The sequence below is a fragment of the Pelobates fuscus genome, chromosome 6 (genome assembly GCF_036172605.1).
Source record: "Pelobates fuscus isolate aPelFus1 chromosome 6, aPelFus1.pri, whole genome shotgun sequence".
Taxonomy (NCBI): Eukaryota; Metazoa; Chordata; class Amphibia; order Anura; family Pelobatidae; genus Pelobates; species Pelobates fuscus.
The window spans coordinates 175,305,526-175,327,646 of NC_086322.1; the positions used below are offsets into that span (position 1 = coordinate 175,305,526).

At 41.1% G+C, this 22,121-nt stretch overlaps 1 protein-coding gene across 2 annotated transcripts in view; it reads right to left on the reverse strand.

Annotated features, from left to right (window-relative positions):
- LRBA (LPS responsive beige-like anchor protein) overlaps positions 1 to 22,121 on the reverse strand; it is a 619,335-nt gene that overhangs the window by 47,149 nt on the left and 550,065 nt on the right. Inside the window, exons 48-50 of one of the 2 annotated variants that reach the window (XM_063458500.1) lie at positions 17,985 to 18,074; positions 4,633 to 4,825; positions 2,034 to 2,096 (exon numbers count right to left, since the gene is read on the reverse strand). In XM_063458500.1, coding sequence (XP_063314570.1) covers positions 2,034 to 2,096; positions 4,633 to 4,825; positions 17,985 to 18,074 — 346 coding nt within the window. The remainder of the gene's footprint in view (positions 1 to 2,033; positions 2,097 to 4,632; positions 4,826 to 17,984; positions 18,075 to 22,121) is intronic. The other variant, XM_063458501.1, reaches the window with a different exon arrangement.

Genomic DNA, 22,121 nt, shown 5'->3' on the forward strand with positions numbered 1-22,121 from the left:
AAAAAAAGGATAATACATATTTCTTTAAAAAAAACAAAAAAAAAACAAACAAACAAACGCACTTGCTCTATAAAATTAGTTACTGCAGCACTGGGGGGCGGTAAGGAAATGTTACCACCAACAAAGATACAAAAGTGGGCGGTAGGTATTAAAAGGTTGACTACCCCTGTTCTAGAGTATACATACAGTTGTTCTATGACTTTGGAAGGCCATTACTAAAGGGTCAAAATTTTATATGAGGGTTTGTAATTTCTTTTTTCACTATTCATTAAAACAATATTGGTAAAATAATTAAAGACTAATACATTTAAATAATTCACCCATTGCATATATGACTAATTACATGTTGTTGATAAGACATTTCTACTTCCTATAATAAAGGACAAGATAGACAGTTTTTTTTATCCCACTTGCTACAAATACAGTTCTCATCTCAACCTACAAGCACAGGCTAAAATAAAACAAAAGGTTAATGATTAGGTCTTAGTTGTAAATTTGGAACAATGAGCAAAAATATTCTAATTGTTACGATAGCGATTTTTTTCCCACACATCCTATTACCTCCTAGAAATAATCTTAGCAAGAGGAACGAACAGATACCACAAAGTCATAATTCACTCCGGATGTATAATTTTTTGTATAGGGGACTAAACATTGCTCATTTTCCGTGCTGTATAAACAAGCGTCTGCGATCTTCCATGAAGCAAATATTTTCAACTTAGCACGGCATACAAAAGTACTACCTAACAACACACAAGAATAACACAAAACAGCAGCAGGGTATAGGGTTTAATTTAATTACGAATAGATATCATGCTTCCATGATGTTCCAGACTTCCATGTATCCTTAGTCTACTAATCCAATTCAATGCAACAATTTTAGGATACATTAGGATAAAATAAATAAAGCCATGAATACAATAAACTAAACGCTTTCTCTCTTAGCAGAAGCACAGATTCCATTACATGTATAACTTCACATGTTAAGTCAGTAAGCTTTTCTTTGTCTCCAATTCTGGTTGAACAACCACAGTCTTGAGAAAAACTCTATGGTAATGAACTGAAAGCTCTTTCCTTTCCGCCCACTGAACATCAGTCAGAGAACGCACTATAAGTCAAACGAAAACTGCTCTCTGTTTGGAAGGAGGATAAAACCATATCTCACTGCTCATCATCTTGATTGTTTACATCACAAGGGAAGCAACAGACAAAGGCTGAAGAGATGAGACAATATTTCACAGCCACAGACACACCACTGACAATATATTAAATAGACACACATCCATACATATAACCTAACCTTTTGCGTGTCACAAGGAGCAAAGGCTTGCAAAGTAAAGCACTGTGTTAATCACTGCTGTAACACGTAAAGGGTTAAGCTTTGCACGTTGATTTTTCTTTTTTAAACAGTATCTTTTACCACATAAAATATATACCCGTATTTTGCTGTGCAGCTAATACCATAAGGCTGAATACATTTGCATAGGTATGTAGCCGAAAGTGCACATTAATCTCTGATGCCTGCACAGCGGGTCCGCAAAGAAAGGATTGATTTTCTTAATGATAAAACTCTAGCACCGAAGCTTTATTTCTCACCGTGCAGCAAAGCGGAGAACCCTACTGTTATTATGAAAATTTCCCTAGGAAAAAAAAATGCTACTCCAGCACATTACTGAACGCCAATTCATCATAACAGGGCCCCGCTCCTGCTCATCAACAAGTCTGAGTGATGAAAAGATCCAATATTATCCTGACAGTGCTTCATGCGCCATTCTCAATCACACATTATTACAGCATCCATATTAATTTTCAGTGACACACGTCCTAGGCCTGTTCAAATTAGGCAAGCCAACGAGGGGGAGTTGATGAAATACCAGCATAGCCACAGCTCATTGCATTCCAATTTGCATGCAAATGGTTTATCAGGAGAATTCCATTCCAGGCAACTGGCAAGTGAAAAACAACAGTAATCTACACTTCAGGGCTACCATACAGAGCTTAATGAATGGCACAGACAGGAGGAAGTGACAGACCTATGAGAGGATCGATTTCCACTGGCAGCTGGTACGGCTGGTCCTGCACAGCACCTTGATGGGCTGGGGAGAGAGAGAGAGTGAGAAGGAGAAATTACTTTTACAAAACAATGGGTTTTACCAATGAAATAATTACAAATAACATATATACACACACACACAAGTATGTGTGTGTGTGTATGCACCATATACATATATATATATATACACACATACATACACACACACACACATTCAAAAATAAATGAATAAAACGATAATTGCATTTTATAGATACACACAAAATAAAACACCTACTCATACACAGGCATTCCAACGCTTTCTTTTTTGTAAGATTGCTGAAAAGCCAAGGAAACTATCTAGGGCTGAGATTACGTCACAGAAACAGCTATGTAATGCAATTCAGTAGAGGGACATACATCATATGTTTGCATGTATATATTCTCTGTTATTTTCTTGTTCAATGGAGCTTTGTAGTTGAAAGATAGGTAACCTTTGTTCTTTGTAAGCGGAATAATTTAATGTGACTTTTCTATCATTTATAATGGCAAGACGTCGATGTCCTATAACCAGCTGAACTAGCACTTTTTTATGGTATTGAAATTATTATGTAATTAGTAATTATTGTATGCTTGTTGCTCTGTAAAAAGTGCAGTGCGACAGATAAGGGCGCTATTTAAGAATTGATAAATAAATGCCTTGGCTTAAGGTACCCTGCAAATGCCTGTGCAAACATATATACATAAATGTCATTTTATTATGGTTTATAAATTCAAATAATTTACATAGCAAGATTGTTGTTTGAATGGCTTTGTTTTTAATAGAGGAATGTTTATATGCACTGTACATATGCTATTTCGGAGAATAACCCTCCCATTAATTATTCTCAGCATACATTAATGGATATTCTACTGTATGTCTGTATTCTACTGGTGTCTGTATTAGAAAAAAGGAAACATGCAGAGTAGGTAACTTTCTGATAGTGATTTTACTCTTGGTGCTTTACACCATTCTCTAATGTCAACAATGACCAGGGACCATGCTCACAGTATTGTCATGCAGTGTGGGTTCCTGTGTACCTGTGCCAGTAGCAGTGATTTGCACAATGGTTTCAGACCTCTGCTAGAAGCTGCAGCAGATGCTTGACTGGCAGCAGCTTCAAATGTCACTAAGGAAAATGAATCCGCAAGGAGCAGCATCATTTTACACGGACAACCATCTGCTGCCTGTGGCAAATGGGGTATTGACTTTGTGCAATGTGGAGAATATTCCTCTAGGCTACATTCTGTAACATAGATCTAAATGAACAAATAAACAAAAACCGAGCACTACCAGTACGACAACTGTCCAGGTATCTGCTACTCTATGCTGTGTCATATTTTAAGTGTATGGTCATTGCAAGATTTAGTGACTACACTAGAGAGCACATATGGCATTACACATTAACACTGCATGAATTCTGTGCATGTTCTTTGGATTTTAATTCTTCGATTTTAATTCTTCAAGATAATTTTACAGAATAGGAGCATTAAATGTACACACACACATTTTATATTTGTGTGTGTATATATGTACACACTCGCGTACACTCACTCTCTCTCCGTCGCTCATATTTGTATATAAATGTAATAAAGGGGAAAAGAAGCACTCATCTTTCTTTTTATTCCTTGTCATTATTTACAGGATTATTCTGTTTACAAACTACGGAAAGCATTAACATTCTCCCATATAATAGACTTTACACAGACCGAGGTTATCCAACCAAGTGATAACATTAGGCACAGAACATGGCTTGTATGAATACTACAGAGTCTCTTAAGGGTAAGAATGATTAAAGGTCTTTTTTTTTCCTTCATCAAACTGATGCTATAGAAAGAGGAATAACATGTTATAAGGTCTGCACAATTTTATAGCGGTTCTACAGCCATAAAAGGCACACAGACAGCATAGATCTACTTAATTCTAGAGAGACCTTCAGAACAGAAGCAGAAATAGTTCCCCTAGTGGCTATTAGCAACAGGCCAGAATATTAAAGCACATAGTCTTATTAAAACAATTTGTCTTTTACCATTGACAAATCCAAGTTTAAAGGACTGCTCAGCCTTGCAGGGCTATTCCATATACAGACAAAGGCAAATCATTGTTACATGTGCAGTAAAATGAATACATATTTACACAAACAAAACAAAACTAAAGACATTCTTGCTATAACAAATAATAGATCAGCAAACCAAAAAAAAGTCTTACTTTTACATTACCTCCAGGGTATGTAAAAGCCTGAATCACCTTTGCAAACATTGTATAGATAAAAGTTTCATAAACAAATACTTTTATTTTCTAAAAAATGTATCTGCAAGTATTGTCACAACTGTGTCCACAAATATATAACTACTATCTATTTTTAGGCAATGTAGAAATAATGTCACGGGTGGAGTGGACCTTTTGCAATTACTTGATAGGTTTCATTTTTTTTTTTCTGCAAGGAAACCGTATTCACGTTGACCTATATTTTTGCCTTCATGCTGCCATTACATGATTTTTGGGTAGAAAATATTTGAAAGATATTACATTTTAATGGACAGCAGGTCCTGTTACTCACCAGGGAGACTGTGCCATTTATTCACAGCGAACAGTCTGTTAGCAGTAACCGTGATGACTGCGGAACTGGCCAGCCCAGGCTGTGTGTTGGCGGCAACATGAGTGACTGGAGAGTTGGATGGGAACTTGAGGACCATGATCACATCGTGTTGAGCTTGGTCTGTAAACATCAGTGGAGTCTGCAGGAGGAGATACTGTTGAGTGGGCAAAACAAGAATCCAGGCACAAGTGGAAGAAGAAAGCAAAGAGCACATGGGAAAGAGGGATGAAAGAACAAAGGGAAGGAGGACAGGACAAGAAAAGGAAGAGCAGATTACAATAAAAGAAAATATAGTAGCAGCAAGTGTAAATCAAAACAGCAAAAGCAGGGAGACCAGCAAAGAAAAACTTGCAAAAAAATTGTTTTGGTACCTGGAAAGTGAAACCACAAGATATATTTGCTGAACAATAAAAAGAAAAACACAACACAAGCACAATTATATACTCCGTTATCTGTAGTTCCAACTATTTTCATTTAGCCCTCTTCCAGTAAGCAGAGGAGTCAGGAGACAAACCATCGTTATTCTCTTTCCCAGCCCCATTCTCAACATATCATAATATGCAGAATTTCAGTTTTCAGTTTTGTGGTATAATAGGTCTCCAGAACTAGAACCCCTTGATAGTATTATTAAGGGGATGCACTGAGCACCGATGCACTGGTGCAAAGACACTGTCCCTGCAATCAGACAAATGTAAGAGTTGTCATTTGTGAAAAATGCCAGTTAGAATGCCTCTAGTGGCTGTTAAGGTCTTCACATTTGGCATTGTTTAAAGTGTTTCATAGAAAGCACTGAATTTAAAGCTTCTCTGTGAGAAGCATTCAAATGCCGTTACACTGTGATTACTACGCATCTTTAGAAGATCCCAAAGAAGCATTGAGTTGGACCAGAGATCATCCACACAGATGAATTCAGAATAAGATGAGTGGCTGTCTAATCAACATTGTGCAGGAGTAAACTTTAATATTTTCTTTTTATTTTTAAAAGGAGGTGGCATACTCAAATTTTAGGAACATTCGGACACTAAAATATATGTTTCTTTAAAATGCAAGCAAACATAAAATACAAATAACTGGTTAAGAATTTTAGAATATGCCCATTAAAACAGCAACATTATCATGGTATTAATCTTCCAAATATATTACAGGAATTTTCATTTAAAAAAAAAAAAAAAAAAAACAGTATTTTTTTTTTTATTCTGTATTGTGACCTGCACATGAAAATTATATTTACTAGTCAGCTACATCTGTACCAACCCTCCAATGCAATGGCATAATTACAGCAAATAAAACACAAGTGATGACAGAGGTCAGCTTTCACAGCAGCAGTTCCATACTTTTTCACATTCTTACACAAGTGACAAAGAGAACAAATCTCATTTGTATTAGAGCAGTTTATGCAAATTCATAGCAAAGAAAAATTTTTTTTTTTTTTTTTACAGGTTTTCAAATAATTTAAGGGAAAAAAAGGGATTTTAATTGATTGTTTTTTTTTTTTTTTAAAAGCTCAATTTGGTCTCAAGCAAATATTTTAATTTCTAATAGATAGCCCAAAGCTTTAGTTAAGTAGCACACAATTTGTTTCCTTAAAGGAACACTATAGTCACCTAAATTACTTTAGCTAAATAGAGCAGTTTTAGTGTATAGATCATTCCCCTGCAATTTCACTGCTCAATTCACTGTCATTTAGGAGTTAAATCACTTTGTTTCTGTTTATGCAGCCCTAGCCACACCTCCCCTGGCTATGATTGACAGAGCCTGCATGAAAAAAAAAAACTGGTTTCACTTTCAAACAGATGTAATTTACCTTAAATAATTGTATCTCAATCTCTAAATTGAACTTTAATCACATACAGGAGGCTCTTGCAGGGTCTAGCAAGCTATTAACATAGCAGGGGATAAGAAAATCTTCATTAAACAGAACTTGCAATAAAGAAAGCCTAAATAGGGCTCTCTTTACAGGAAGTGTTTATGGAAGGCTGTGCAAGTCACATGCAGGGAGGTGTGACTAGGGTTCATAAACAAAGGGATTTAACTCCTAAATGGCAGAGGATTGAGCAGTGAGGCTGCAGGGGCATGTTCTATACATCAAAACTGCTTCATTAAGCTAAAGTTGTTCAGGTGACTATAGTGTCCTTTTAACCCCTTAAGGACACATAACATGTGTGACATGTCATGATTCCCTTTTATTCCAGAAGTTTGGTCCTTAAGGGGTTAAGCATATTTTAGCTGACAAATTGGAAATGCTGTTAATTAGATTGATAGATAACCCAATACATTGTACAATCAATTCTTTACCAATGCAAATTGATTTTTGGGATTGCTTTCTCTCTGGACTGGCTGCCATACCTTACACAGATTACAAAAGCTTTAAGAATGGAGGAAGATGACCCTGTAGACTACAGTTAATGCAAGATAGTGGGTTACATGAAACTAAAAACGCTTATAAACAAGGAATTGTAATAATAAAGCACAAGATAATTGCAAAAATGAATCAAATTGATATTCGATATATCAGATTTCTGAACCAAAACAGAATCTAGAATTTGAGCTATATGTCTGTTCAGCCATAATTTACCTGTTTCATATTAAGTGCACCAACACTTATTATATATAATTTTATTCAGGAGAAATATGGCTTCCATTTCACATCAGAACTATACATGAAACATAATTTAAAATGAATAAATTCTAAAAAAAAATGTGATAAAGAAATAATTTTCCAAGTTCTGCATGGCATTTTAACGGTGAATGTCATAAAACATAGCTTTTACAGCAATAAAACACACATATTTGTGTTCAGTGAGTGTGTATCACGAGTACAACAGTACCCCATATGTACTGGTTTTATGGGGTTTTGGAGACCGGGACAAATACAGGGCTTGCAAGTTCAATTCTCTGGACTTTCTGCCTGAGTTGTCAGGCTGGTCCAGAATATAATTAATTAAAATAAAATAAAAATCTGATAATTATGTAACAATCACATAAATATACATGTGTAATTAAAAATGTTTTTATAATATCAATTATTCCAATTATACTGGACTTTTAAATGCATTTAATTAATCTAATACGAAAAAACTTCTCTTCTCTTTTAGTGGTCCCCCTCCGCTTGATGTTCCTCTCCCCTGTCCCATAGTGTCCTTTTCCCCTCCCCTGTCCCATAGTGTCCTTTTCCCCCTCCCCTGTCCCATAGTGTCCTTTTCCCCCTCCCCTGTCCCATAGTGTCCTTTTCCCCCTCCCCTGTCCCATAGTGTCCTTTTCCCCCTCCCCTGTCCCATAGTGTCCTTTTCCCCCTCCCCTGTCCCATAGTGTCCTTTTCCCCCTCCCCTGTCCCATAGTGTCCTTTTCCCCCTCCCCTGTCCCATAGTGTCCTTTTCCCCCTCCCCTGTCCCATAGTGTCCTTTTCCCCCTCCCCTGTCCCATAGTGTCCCTTTTCCCCTCCCCTGTCCCATAGTGTCCTTTTCCCCTCCCCTGTCCCATAGTGTCCTTTTCCCCTCCCCTGTCCCATAGTGTCCTTTTCCCCTCCCCTGTCCCATAGTGTCCTTTTCCCCCTCCCCTGTCCCATAGTGTTCTTTCACCCCCTCACCCAAAAAAATAAAACGTAAAAAACAAAAACGTTTTTTTTTAAATTTTGGCAAATTTGACCCATTTCCCCAAATTTGGCCCATTTTCAGCCGAAACTTTTGGTGCATCCCTAGCATATTTGTGTTATTTTAACATAATTAAGTTATTTTATTATTTACATATTGGGGGCTGTGCCTAAAAACCCAGGCAGCCCCATGCAGGCCATCTGTCAAACATGCCGATCCAAGTCAAGTGAACATAGAGTCATCGCAATCACATGACTAGGATCTGCGGGATTGGCTTCAGTGAGACTGCCTTGGCTATCAGGCGCTCTCTGCTGAGGCGGATAAGAATCCAAACAGGAGGAAGGGCCCGATTGTTAAGGCGTCTTAAGCCTTCCTAATGGCATTAAAGCCCTCCTTTTCTAGGACTGCATAGCAACCCCAATGTCGGGAACGGATTCATTAGAAAATGTACACTGGACAAGCATACAAGACACAGATTTCCTGGATTATCTCATTGTAGCCACAATATAACAAGCATTTCAATATTGAAGAAATGTTTCAGTAGAAGTATCATGCTTTTCAGGAGAGTTTAAATGGTTTTGCCACAAGCTGGATGGCAACTTGGGAATTCTACTGTGGAAACTCCATTAAAATGGAAAGATGGGGGTAAAATAAAATCCCATGGGAATGTTTCCAATTGCTTTTTTGGCTAACTTTTGCAATTTAAATTTAAATTCAAAAGATTGTATTGTCTAATGAACAGACACTGATTATTGAATGGTTCATTTCAAATAGCGTAAGAAAAGTGAACTGCCAATTGTATTGAAAACCAAGCATTGTTTACGAGTATATATATTTATTTATTTTTAAAACTAGGATTGTTCATTTTCTCCAGATAGAAATTTATTATTTTACTGTAGGTGCCTAAAAGCATGACATAATTAGTTTGTGAATATTTAATACTTTTAACGAGAAGGCTATTAGAAAAGCATTTGCATTTTTATTATGCAAGCTTTTTACAAAGTTATTAAGAGTACTTAGAAAAACATATTGTGCTGTGAATTTCTGTTTGTACTCTTTGCACAAAGGTGTAAATAAAGGCAACTAATAAGCTATCTAGACACCATTCTGAGCAAGTGGCTAAAAGCCAATCAATATTATGAGTTAATCCTCCCTGGATGCTCATTCAATTAAAGGTGTCAGTAATGCCTCATCTGATGTGGCCTCAATTAAATCCAGCTATCTGATAGTGTGAAGACACAAGGGGATACAGCAACAGCGGCAGAAACAGACAAATAGGCAGCCTTCGTGTGGCTGCTAATTACTACACCTGGTGTATATTATGGCTTGTGCACTTAACACAGCACGAGATGGCTTTAATTTCTACTGTGAAAATAAAAATAGGCACATAATAGCTCAAAGGAAAATGAAAAAAAATGGGGGGAAAAAACATTATGAGCTACTATAAAATGCACAACAATAGCACAAAGAAAACCAATGTGCTTACACATTTAAAAAAAAAAAAAAAAAAAATTTGAAGCATTAAATAGGTTCAATTCTGCACATATTTCCTTTGTACAGATTGGGTGTTTTGAGCAAATGCTCTGGTAATATGAGTAATTCTACATTGTCATAAAGTCTCCTGTATAAAGAAATAGATCTAATACGCTCTGCCTGTTGTGTAACTCCTATATTGCATTAGGGTGATGTCACACTGTGAATTACAAACTGTAAAGCACAATGTGACTAATACTGTGAATTGTGGAATCCCCTAAACTCTGAAAATAATATTCTCAAAAGACAGACATTTTGGATAACAAACTCCAGACACTACGCCACCTCCCAAGGGAGACAATTACTGCACAGAGACCCCACGCAATTCGAGGCATTCTGCTCTAGCGGTGAACATTTGACCCGAGGAATTTCGTTACTCTATGCAATGCTCATGACGGCTGACCAAGGGGCGCCGGCGCATTTCCATTCCAAGTGGGAACAGGCCACGGGGGTCGCCCTGACGAACCAGCAATGGGAGAAGATACACATCCTAGCGCACCAAGGGATACTAAGTACCAAAATGCAAGAACTTAACTACAAAATCTTGACCCAAATTAAGAACCATGGGGCTGACATCCGACGGTACATGCTGGCGATGCAAAGCCGCAGAAGGAACGGACCTGCACGTTTGGTGGGCAATGCCCTCAGATCACAGGCTACTCGCAACAGATCCACGACAAACTCGTGAAATCCTAGATGAGGACATCCCCATGAAACCCTTGCCTATGTTGCTTAACCATACACAGATGCCGGTACCACGCTACAAGAAATCTCTAATTAGGCACTTCCTCAATGCTGCCAAAAGCCTGATCCCTGCCAGATGGAAATCGACAGACATCCCCTCGATAGCACAATGGATAGACAAGGTGGACGAAACATACACGATGGAGACCCTCAAGGCTGAGCTACGGGGGACTCAGGAGCGCTGCACCCGCCTATGGACCCCTTGGATCATCTACATGGCTGACCGGGGGCGGGGCTCACCGGCACGGGCCCTCCAGGGGCCTGGGAGAGGAGCAGGGGACGGATAATGGGAGATCACGGGATACTGGGACGCAGGACCTCCCCTCCCCCCCTCCCCATTCCTCCCCGACCAGCTCCCTTATATTGAAGAAAAGTGGACAATCGGCAGAAGACCACCCTTGCCTCGCACTAGCGCCCAAAGGGACCCGACCGACTCCCTCAACCAACAGGATTCGGAAAAAACGTTAAGGGCCCCCACCTACATAAGACTGACCCCACGCGACCTACGCAAGCTCATGAAAGGGACTGATAGAGCCACGCACACCGCATAGCCGACCCGGGCACCACAGGCGGTCATAAGCAGGGGGGAGACTGGGCGGGGAGAGACGCACTCGCTGCAAACAGCTAGACAACCGAACCGAACAACCGAACCGAAGGGTGCACACCCAACACACAACACCCCCACAGGACGGTTAGGGGCCCTCGGGGAACAGGGAGATCACACGACACAGACGGGCTCCGACGCCAGACAGACCCCGGAAGAGACCATAAGGTACCACCATAGTACCGAATAGGTCACCCAGGGGGGTGGCCAGCACACGGACCCCTCACCCCCGACCGAGACTTAGGCCATGTCGGCAGCTTCAGGGCGGCCCTATCCACCCAGGACAGCACAGGGACACTACAACACCCTATCCCATGACTAAGACGATGGGACCTAATTGACCCCGACAAACTAGGGTCCCGCCACACTGGCCGCCCCACACAAGCTGCATCGACATGCAAAGGCAACAACCAAACAGTAAGATGCTACCCACCCACCTGGCTGACGAGGCCGAGACCCTAGGGAAGGGACACCCCACAAGGCAACCCCAGCTACCCCCCAGAAGACAGGGCACGACCCACCCCTCGAACCGAGGAACCCCGACCCAACCGCACAGCAAGCTACTCTCCCAGCCTACCATTACACTCACACAACCCTCTCTGCCCAAAATTCGAGACCACAGGACGGGGGTTTGGAACGGAAGGAGGGGAACGGGAGAAATGCGCCCTTAACAGTCTTTCCGAGGCTGACACCACCAACCCACACGGACCCAAATACCAGCGGAGCCCCAACAGTAGCTCAGTAATACAGCGGAGAGAGCGACACGGGGTAGGGTATACCAGTAAATAAGGGGACTCTTCCAATAGTTCCCACGGGCAGGCCAGCAAATACCCCAGACGAGGTCATTAGCGAAACATTGTTACGTTGAAAAATGGTTGTACTGTTACCTTCTGATGAAAAACAAAACTAAATAAAGAATGTAAAAAAAAACAAAAAAAAAAACTCCAGACATTGATCACTGGATTTATCAATATCTAGTATTGCAACCTCAAATTTAACTTGAATGTGACAGGATTTCATCAGTTGCAAACAGTGGCGGCTCTGGACTTTGTGAGGCCTTTGGCGAAACTCAAAAACAAGGCCCCCACTCACCCCCTAAAGTGAAATAAATAATAATAGGGGTTGCATTGTGTGTGAAGAGTAGCTGTAGTTATATTGAATTACAAGCCTGCAGAGCTGGATACAGAGAGCTAGTCTAATTAGAGAGCCGCCTTGTTTGCAAATAAACAATTGAAATCTGTAACCAAATGTTGCAAATTAACAGTTGAGCCCTCCAATCGGACCAAGTGTTGGAAATTTAGTTGGAGAGAATTTCTTATTTTAATGTATCACTAATTTCATTGTGTGTAAAATATTTAGTGTTAAATGTTTTGTCTGCTCTCCTGTACTGCTGAGGATTGCTACCAACTAGGTGGATTTGGCTATGAGCCTGTATATTTTGGCGAATGAGCCTCTGTAGGTAGCAACAGCTATATGCACTACCGGAATAGCAAGGCTGGTTCATTTGCATATTTGGGAAGATTTGCATATTGCTAATTCTGCAGGCAGGAGAGATATCTTGTGTTGAATATGGTCTTCCCATACCCTTTATGAATATGTTGTGTTATAATTCCCTTTATGTTTTCTGACATCTTTTGGTTATTTTAATTTAATATGTTTGTCACAGCAATCTAAATGTAATGATCATATGGGGTAGTCCCAAGTAAAATAAAGTATTGCATGTTAGTTCCTTTTGGAACGTGTGTCCTCATGTTTTTTGTGGATCCAAGTGACAGAGTCTTCGGACTGGTTTCCTGGCTGAAGAATCCCTCTAGCCCTGGGATAAATCAAGAGAGCTAGGCCTGAGAGCCGCAAGTGCCTTTGTAAGGGCAATAGCAAACACCGTAAGCAGAGCTGCAGAGGAATAGGCAGAGGAGACGATACCTGCCTGGAAGAAAGGCTACAGCAGAATAAGTAGAGGGGACGATACCTGCCTGGAAGAGCTCCTGAGAGACTCCAGTCAAGCTTCAGCGACTGGGGCGGAAGTGATCCAAGTTTTCTGCAAGCAGGTAGGAATAGATGTAAAGTTTTCACTGAAATTCAAACCCAGTCAATAGATATACAGAGACAAAGTAGAGACTGCTTTTTCTCTGTATTTTTCCTCTGCCTGAATTTCTTAGACTCTGGGTGGACTACAGAGTCAATCCTGACAGCCGTCACCAATGCCAGCTACAAGGAATTGGCTGTGTCTATGGAGGATTCTGCGGTCCTGCGCAATCCTCCATAAACTTTAATGCTCTCAAACGTGCTGAAGAGGATGATGGCGGAACAACAAGGCACTGGCCACCAAACCCAGAGCTGCGATGTCACATAAATAAATAAAAGCTACCTTTAAAGGACCACTATAGTGCCAGGAAAACAAACTCTTTCCTGGCACTATAGTGCCGTGAGGGTGCCCCCACCCTCAGGGTCCCCCTCCCGCCGGGCTGAATGGAGAGGAAGGGGGTTAAATACACCTTTCTCCAGCGCGGGGCTCCCTCGGCGCTGGGGACTCTCTTCCTCCTTTTGCCGTCATTGGCTGAATGCGCATGTGCGGCAAGAGCCGCGCGCGCATTCAGCCAGTCCATAGGAAAGCATTCTCAATGCTTTCCTATGGACGCTGGCATCTTCTCCCTGTGAAAATCACAGTGAGAAGTGCCTCTAGCGGCTGTCAATTTCTCTGAAACTGCTACGTTTACAGCAGGGTTAACCCTAGATGGACCTGGCACCCAGACCACTTCATTGAGCTGAAGTGGTCTGGGTGCCTATAGTGGTACTTTAATGCAGTGGCAAGACCATCTTACCACTGCAGCTTTGCTCCACCTGTTGGGGGATAATCACTTCTGACAATCTCCAGGTCAACTCATTGCTTCTCATAGAAGTATTGGGACACAATGAGTATTACCAAAGCAATCCTATTGGATGTCTGCTTGATAGCAGAAACGTGTTACAAATGGGATTATAAGAGTGCAGATTTCTCTTAAAATTGGTACTTTTATTAAATAAGTCAAGGGGATATGCTCTTAACTGCTAATCATTTCAATAAGATAAAGAAGTGTTTTAGAGGTTTGGAAACACATACAACACTGCAGTGCCCATATCGAACATATTAGTTTAATTACACACTTATCACCTATTATAAACATCAATGCTCTTGGCTATCACCTGTGACTGAATAGAAAAAAAACTCCACAAATACTGGGAACACTTTTCTTCCTGTTTAAAGGGACACTATAGTCACCTGAACAACTTCAGCAGCCTCACTGCTCAATCCTCTGCCATTTAGGAGTTAAATCCCTTTGTTTATGAACCCTCCCTGCATGTGACTTGCTATTTAGGCTTTCTTTATTGCAAGTTATGTTTAATTAAGATTTTCTTATCCCCTGCTATGTTAATAGCTTGCTAGACCCTGCAAGAGCCTCCTGTATGTGATTAAAGTTCAATTTAGAGATTGAGATACGATTATTTAAGGTAAACTACATCTGTTTGAAAGTAAAACCAGTTTTTTTTTTCCATGCAGGCTCTGTCAATCATAGCCAGGGGAGGTGTGGCTAGGGCTGCATAAACAGAAACAAAGTGATTTAACTCCTAAATGACAGTGAATTGAGCAGTGAAATTGCAGGGGAATGATCTATACACTAAAACTGCTTTATTTAGCTAAAGTAATTTAGGTGACTAAAGTGTTCCTTTAATCTATGTATTATTCATTTTCAATATTATTTTTAATTGAATATCTTAACATTTTATGCATAATGAAAAAAAAAAACAAGCAATATTAATTTCTCATTAACCACAGTTTCAGAAGACCAGCATGATGGGAAATGTCTGTGTGTCCATTAGGGGTTAAAATCACTTAATTTCAAACCTTACCTCTAACACTGAACCCTGCAAAGACATATGGGAGCTGTAGTTCAACAACATAATGGAAATTAACTATAGTAATGTTCCCTTAAAGGGAATCTCCAGTGCCAGGAAAACAATCGGTTTTCCTGGGACTGCAGGATTCCTCTCCCTCCCACCCCCCAATCCCCAGTTGCTGAAGGGGTGAAAACCCCTTCAGTGACTTACCTGAGGCAGCGACATGTCCCACTACGCTGCCTGCTCCTCCCCCGCCGCTCCACCTTCTCCCTAAGTAGGCCGGTGGGCGAGACTGATCCCGCCCACCGGCCGAGGAGACCTAATGCGCATGCGCGGCAATGCCACCCCATAGGAAAGCATTGAAAACGATTTCCAAAGCTTTCCAATGGGGAATTGAGCGACGCTGGAGGTCCTCACACAGCGTGAGGATGTCCAGCCACGCTCTAGCACAGAAAACCTGTACTATAGAGCAGGAAGTTCCCTCTAGTGGAGTTCCCTCTAGGGGAGGACTTAACCCTGCAAGGTAATTATTGCAGTTTTTAATAAACTGCAATAATTACACTTGCAGGGTTCAGGGTAGTGGGAGTTGGCACCCAGACCAATCCAATGGGCAGAAGTGGTCTGGGTGCCTACAGTGTCCCTTTAATAAAGAAAGAAAAAAAAACTGCAATACATACTTTCAATCAATAAACTTTGCAGAGCCAGGTTAATATGGCAAAGAAAATGCAACTAATCAAACCATTTTGTGAAACACATGGTTTATACAATATGTACACTAGTAAGCAAGGACCCAAGAAAACTCAAATTCAAAATAACCAAACCTCAAACTATTACGGTTTCATAAAAAAAATAATGTAATGTAATGTATGCATCACTGTTACAAAGTGCAATGCATAAACTCACTTTCCTAGAATAAAGTATAATGGTGCTTTGCTATGGTTAAGAATGGACAATGAAAGTAAAATATATCCAAACCTTTTATACACATTGTTCCCAAGTCATACTGGTGAGAGGCTATTATATTCAAGTATAAATATGAACCGCCAACAAAGAGAATGGAAATGTAGTAACAGACCAGTATCGATTTGAGTGGCATGAAAATAAAGCATGTTGGGGCGGAGCCAACTGCCGACCGTGCCGGACGCACGCTGCAGGAGCTCCGGAACGATAGCCCTGCTAAAGTCCGCAATCCGCCGAAGAACTCACAGTCGGTGCCCAAGTTGAGGACCTACCTGCACCCCACACGATGGGGAAGCACTCCAAAAAACTCCGGGCCGATAGGAGCCCGGGAACCAGAGATATCGGCATGCTCCTACAACAACCGGCTAGGCCCGCACCAGCAAAGATGACGCGGGCGGCCGCCGCCACCTCGGACTCCTGATGCAGAGAGCTTCCCGGAGGAGCTATCCACCTTCCCAGAGGTACTTGCTGCCACTCACCAGCCCTCAAAGGAGGGAGATACTGCCCCCTCGACCAAGGCAGACATCAAAGCCCTTTTACATGAAATAAGGGCCATGTTCCAAGCGGATGTGGCTGGGGTGAGGGAAGAGGTGGCCATCCTTGCTGACAGGATTACCAGAATGGAGGATGATATGGACACAACGAAAGTGGCTCAAACAGCCACAGATACAGCCCTTAACGCACTGCATAAGAGCAATGAGGATATGCTCAACCGCATGGCTAATATGGAGGACAAGATGAAGGCTAGAAATGTGAGGATTAGGGGAGTCCCTGAGACTATAACTGCTGGAGAACTACCCCATTTTATCCGGAGACTCCTTGCCACACTCCTTCCCCGAAACAGGCAAAACAAGTCATAATTGATCATTGCTTCCGACTACCTAAGGCCCCCAGAGCCCCCTCCTGAGACACCATGAGACGTCCTGGTCAAGCTTGTCCGGGACTCAGACAGAGGCACTATTTTGACGGCAACCAGGGATACCCCCAGTACTGTCTTTGAGGGGCACCAACTGACATTTTATAGGGACATATCTTGCCACACCATCACCTGGCGGCGGTCACTCCGCCAACTCACCCAGCACCTCAGGGAGAACAAAGTGCCATATAAATACACAAGCTGACAGTTGAAAAAGGGGGCAAGACACACTCACTTACTCACCTGTCTGAGTCTCACCGTTTCCAACGGGAACTGGGACTGCCCGCGAGCGCCTTCCCTCCGCCGCAACGACCCATTTGGTCAGTTACTCAGTTTGTCCCGGGAGAGAACGCAAGGGGATCCCGCGACCCGCCACCGTGAAGAGGACTAACGTAGCAACTTGTCCATCCCACCATACAGGCTCCACGGGGGGTTACCTCTCTCTCTGGGTGTTAGCATGGGCACTAAATATTGTTTTATTGTTTCATATTCTTTTATTGTTTCATGGTTCTTACAATTTTAATTAGAAATGGCTCCGTCAACTGTAGCTACACTAGTTTTAAAAAAAGCTGTATACCCCCTCCCCCCACCCACCCATCTACCGAGCTTAACACGACTTGCAGCTTCCTCCAATAGGCTAACACTGCATGACACAGGCTGACAGCGACCACTTTTAACATTAATACAAATAATTGTTAATGACAGCAGACCGAGAACTAGTAAGCAGATAGGACCATAGCAGATATGTCATAGCCACCACCAGCGACCCCCTCTGCTCTCCCCAATAACTCAGAGGACCCCAAGTTTTAAACACCCTTTGAAGATGGTCGATTACCCCTTCTGTACTGTTCAAGTGAGATTGTCATTTATATTATAAAGTGTGCTGTATAACTGAAATGTTTTGTTACAATGCCTTGACCATGATTACACTGTCGATGACATGTCTTATGGTCAGTTGTGCACCATACAAAGCACAACAAAAATAAAGGATTTAAACAATAAAATAAAGCATGTTATTAAAGAATTGTATGCATAAAGATAAGATGGATAGGTAAATAAAGGCAAATTTTATAGACTGACATATACTTACCACCTGCATGGCAGAGCTCCTGGGTGGATGTGGTTCTATCAGAAGTTGTGAAGGGGTCTGTCCAAAACTTCGGATTTGGGATTCCGCCCCCTAAAAGATTAGAAAAGGTAGATTGAAATATACCAAAAATAAAGTGCTAAATAGGATGTGAGGAACTGTAACTAGCACCTGAAAACACTGGAGCAATTCTGGCTAATGTCATAACACTGAGTAAGCATCCACATGGAAATGGATAAATGCTTGGCACTGGGATACAGTGAAGTCATTTTAGGAGAACAGATTTCATTTCCATGAGAAACACAGTAAATTTTCTCAATCCAGCCTTCTGATATTAAACAGCACCATGTTATTAGAATCAGAAATCACTCTTTTAGTATGAATGTCTGATTATTAGCCCAAATATGTGTGTTTTTGCTTTTTAGATAAACTAAGCCTTGTACGTAAAGCAGAAAGAGGTAGTCATATGAAGCCTGATGAGAACAAACAGTTCTACAGCTCTAACTATAGCTTCGTATCATTAAAGACAGAAAGAAAAAACAATCACAATCACAGGGGCAAATGCAATCTATCCCCGCCCCCCCCCCCCACCCTCACCCCCCAAACAATTAATTGTTATGAGCAGAAGTCCAGGCTGGAACTGATTGAGAATATACATAAAAAATAAAGTTATGCAGATGTTGCATGAGTAAGGGGTCACTAAAGCCACCAACAGTATGTTTATGCATTGTATAGCTTTTGGTTTAAGTAAATATCTATATGTTTTGTGTGCTCAATTTTGTACAAGTTATATGAGTAGAGTTAAACTAGAGACTGGTTTGTGCTTTTACCTTTGCAGTACTGGGTTAGATACCAACATATCAGATTTCTTAGAGCAGAATAATGGGCTCCTGATTAAAGGACCACTATAGTGCCCTGAGGGTGCCCCCACCCTCATGGCCCCCCTCCCGCCGGGCTGAAGGGGGAGGAAGGGGATTTAACACTCACCTTTTTCCAGCGCCAGGCTCCCTCGGCGCTGTGGACTTTCCTACTCCTTCTGTCATCGGCTGAATGCGCATGCTCACGCATTCAGCCAGTCCATAGAAAAGCATTCTCAATGCTTTCCTATAGACGATGGCGTCTTCTCACTGTGAAAATCACAGTGAGAAGCGCCTGTCAATGAGACAGCCACTAGAGGCTGGATTGAGCCTAATGTAAACAGCTTCAGGGTTAACCCTAGATGGACCTGGCACGCAGACCACTGCATTGAGCTGAAGTGGTCTGGGTGCCTATAGTGGTCCTTTAATCAAGCTACTACTTGATAAGGGGGTAGAGCTCAAGACATGACATGAAGCAAAGTGATTTCTTGCAAAATAAAGTAATTTCAAATGTCTGCTTTTTACATTATTTTTTTAAATTCATTATCAGTCATTATAAGATGGAGCAGCTTCTGTCTCCAAATCTCACCTCTCTGTCTTAACATTTAAAAGGTACACATATTTATACCTTTTTTTCATTTTAGGGTTATCGTAGTTCATATATGAAAAAGTCAAACTACTTTTACTTTATTCATTTTAGGACCTCCCTTAACTTGGCAAAGATACAAGGCAATCTCTGAAACATAAGGGTGCACACGTCACTGGAAGTTCCCTGACTTGGGATAAGATGGCTTCCTAAAGTCTGATGACCTAGCATAGCCTTGAAGATGTTATTGCATTACTTGTTTTGCATTAAGCAAAGACAAATTGGCGTAAACATATTATGCACTGAAAGTAGGTAATAGACTATTGCTTAAAGAAACATGTATGAAGAACAATATGTTCCATTTCTAACACCTTGTCAGTTTGCAATTTCTCTTATAGACAAAGTACACAGTTTAAGATATACAACATTTCATTCTAAAACTTTTAATATTTGCATTTGCCCATAACAGTATTTTAAATAATAAATGGTTTATTTTTTATTTATCAGTGTAATTGTTCAATATTTTGAGGGGGAGGATGACAAAACATCAATCCAATTGCCCCCCAATACAAGGTGCCTGTAGCAAGTGTGTTTAAAAATGCTAAATTTAGAGTCATGTCTACAAATGCTTGCAGTTTAAGGAATAAGATCCGAGAACTTGTGGCAATAATGGCAACCTATGGTAATGTGGATTTGGTCGTTACGGAGACATGGTATAATGAGAAAAATGACTGGGACATAGCAATACCAGGGTACTCTTTATATAGAAAAGACAGGGAAAAAATACTTTTCTAAAATTAGAATGTGTAAAGGAGTCCTTATCAGACTGGATCAATTTAAATCGAGTCCAAGAGAAATGGGATAATTTAAAAGTTGCACTACTGAAGGCAACATAAAATTGCATTATGCTTGTCAGTAAAAACAAAAAATTCAAGAAACCACTGGGGTACTCTGCAGATGTGGCCAAAATAGTAACAAAACAACAAAAAGTAAGCATTTAGTAATAGAGGAAGACAGAATGATCTATAAGATTAGGCAGAAAGATGCTAAGCAAGTTGTGACGGACCGCCTGACACCCCAACCGGATACCTCAGTCAATCGTTGCGTCCTAGTACTAATGAGTACTATAAGTACTACGCTGGAACACCATAACTACTGCAAACCCCACAAACCGCCACAGCTTGGTTGGAATCCCGCTGTCTCCTGCCCACCCTGGACCTATGACCAAGATCCAGCTTCCAGTGTGTAAACCTCTCTTAGTCCAGAGAGCGTTGCAGGAACAAGCTCTAACAAGAGCTTAGTGATTATACTCAGGGGAGTATAGTGATTATAGTAATCCCCCAGAGTGTAGTTCTCCAATCCCCTAAACATGAGCCGAACCTTCATGAAGGTGCAAGATGATCTTGATGTAGAATTATTAAAAACCTGTATTGAACCTGTGTTGAATTTTTGCACTAACTCCATTTTAACCCACATTACCTGACAGATCCTCCATTTTAAATTACATTACATGACAATTTCCTAACAGCATTTAGTGTAATGAATAGAGACTGTATTTTCTATAAAGACATGACTAACCCCGGAATTACTGAATCTCCTGTAACATGCAACAAGTATAGCCAAGGCCATGGGAAGCTGGCCTAATGAAATGTTCTATTCATAAAAAGAACCCTGAACCTGACCACGAGTCTGACATCACTAACTACGCAAAATGACGCCCAAGCCCCCCTTCCCACCGAGTAAGCCTCGTGCTGGGTAAGATGGCGCTTGAGCCATCTGTCCACACCCGTGTCCAGAACAATACCACCTCCCGGTGGGAGGATACCTAGCTAACCACTTAGTTCTTGAGCCAATTAATAATATTGATGGGTGGACATTGACATAGCCACTTAACATTTAATCCAATTAATGATGTTTATTTACTGATATCTTGATATTCAATGATGATGTAATTTTGCTCTTATAAGGGTCTGCGAGCCCGCTTTTAATCAGATGCTATTAAATTTTCTCGAAGTTATTTTAACCTGAACTCCGTGTGTCAGTGTGAATTTGCTTCTGCGTATACGCAATTTAATCATCTCAGATTTGGACAGGAACAGATAGATATTTAAACATATTTGTTTATGTCTAAATTAATCTACATAAATCTGAGCTTTAATGGTTCAGGTTGGCTTTTATACAATTCTCCAGGCCAGAGGAACACCCCCTGGACCTGATGGGGCACAAGGAACACAAAGGACAGAAACCAATCAATACAAACATACAGTCTGTGACACGCCCATGTACAGCACACAATCCCTCCCCTCTGCTTGGGAGATAATTGAGTAAAGTCCTGTAAGTAACTTAATTATCTCCAGGCAGAAAAAACACATTCACAAAGTACCCCAAAACATAACACCCCCAGATAGCTCTGATCTGGGTGAACAACATACCCTAAAATCACCCAGATCATAAGTTTCACGGAAGTCTTTTTTGACCGGCCGCAAGTATTGTTTCATGCCCAAAACAGTTCCAGAGAATCAGGGCTTGCGGCCAGTCTAGTTCGGTAGTTTGCAAACGAACAAACTACCGAAAGGAGTCAATAGTCTTACCCTGGAGCTTGTTCCAGTTATCTAGATGAATGAACTCACCAAACAGTGCCCTTCGAAGCTGAATAGAAACAAACGCAGGCGATGATGGGAGTTCAGCGGTGTTCGG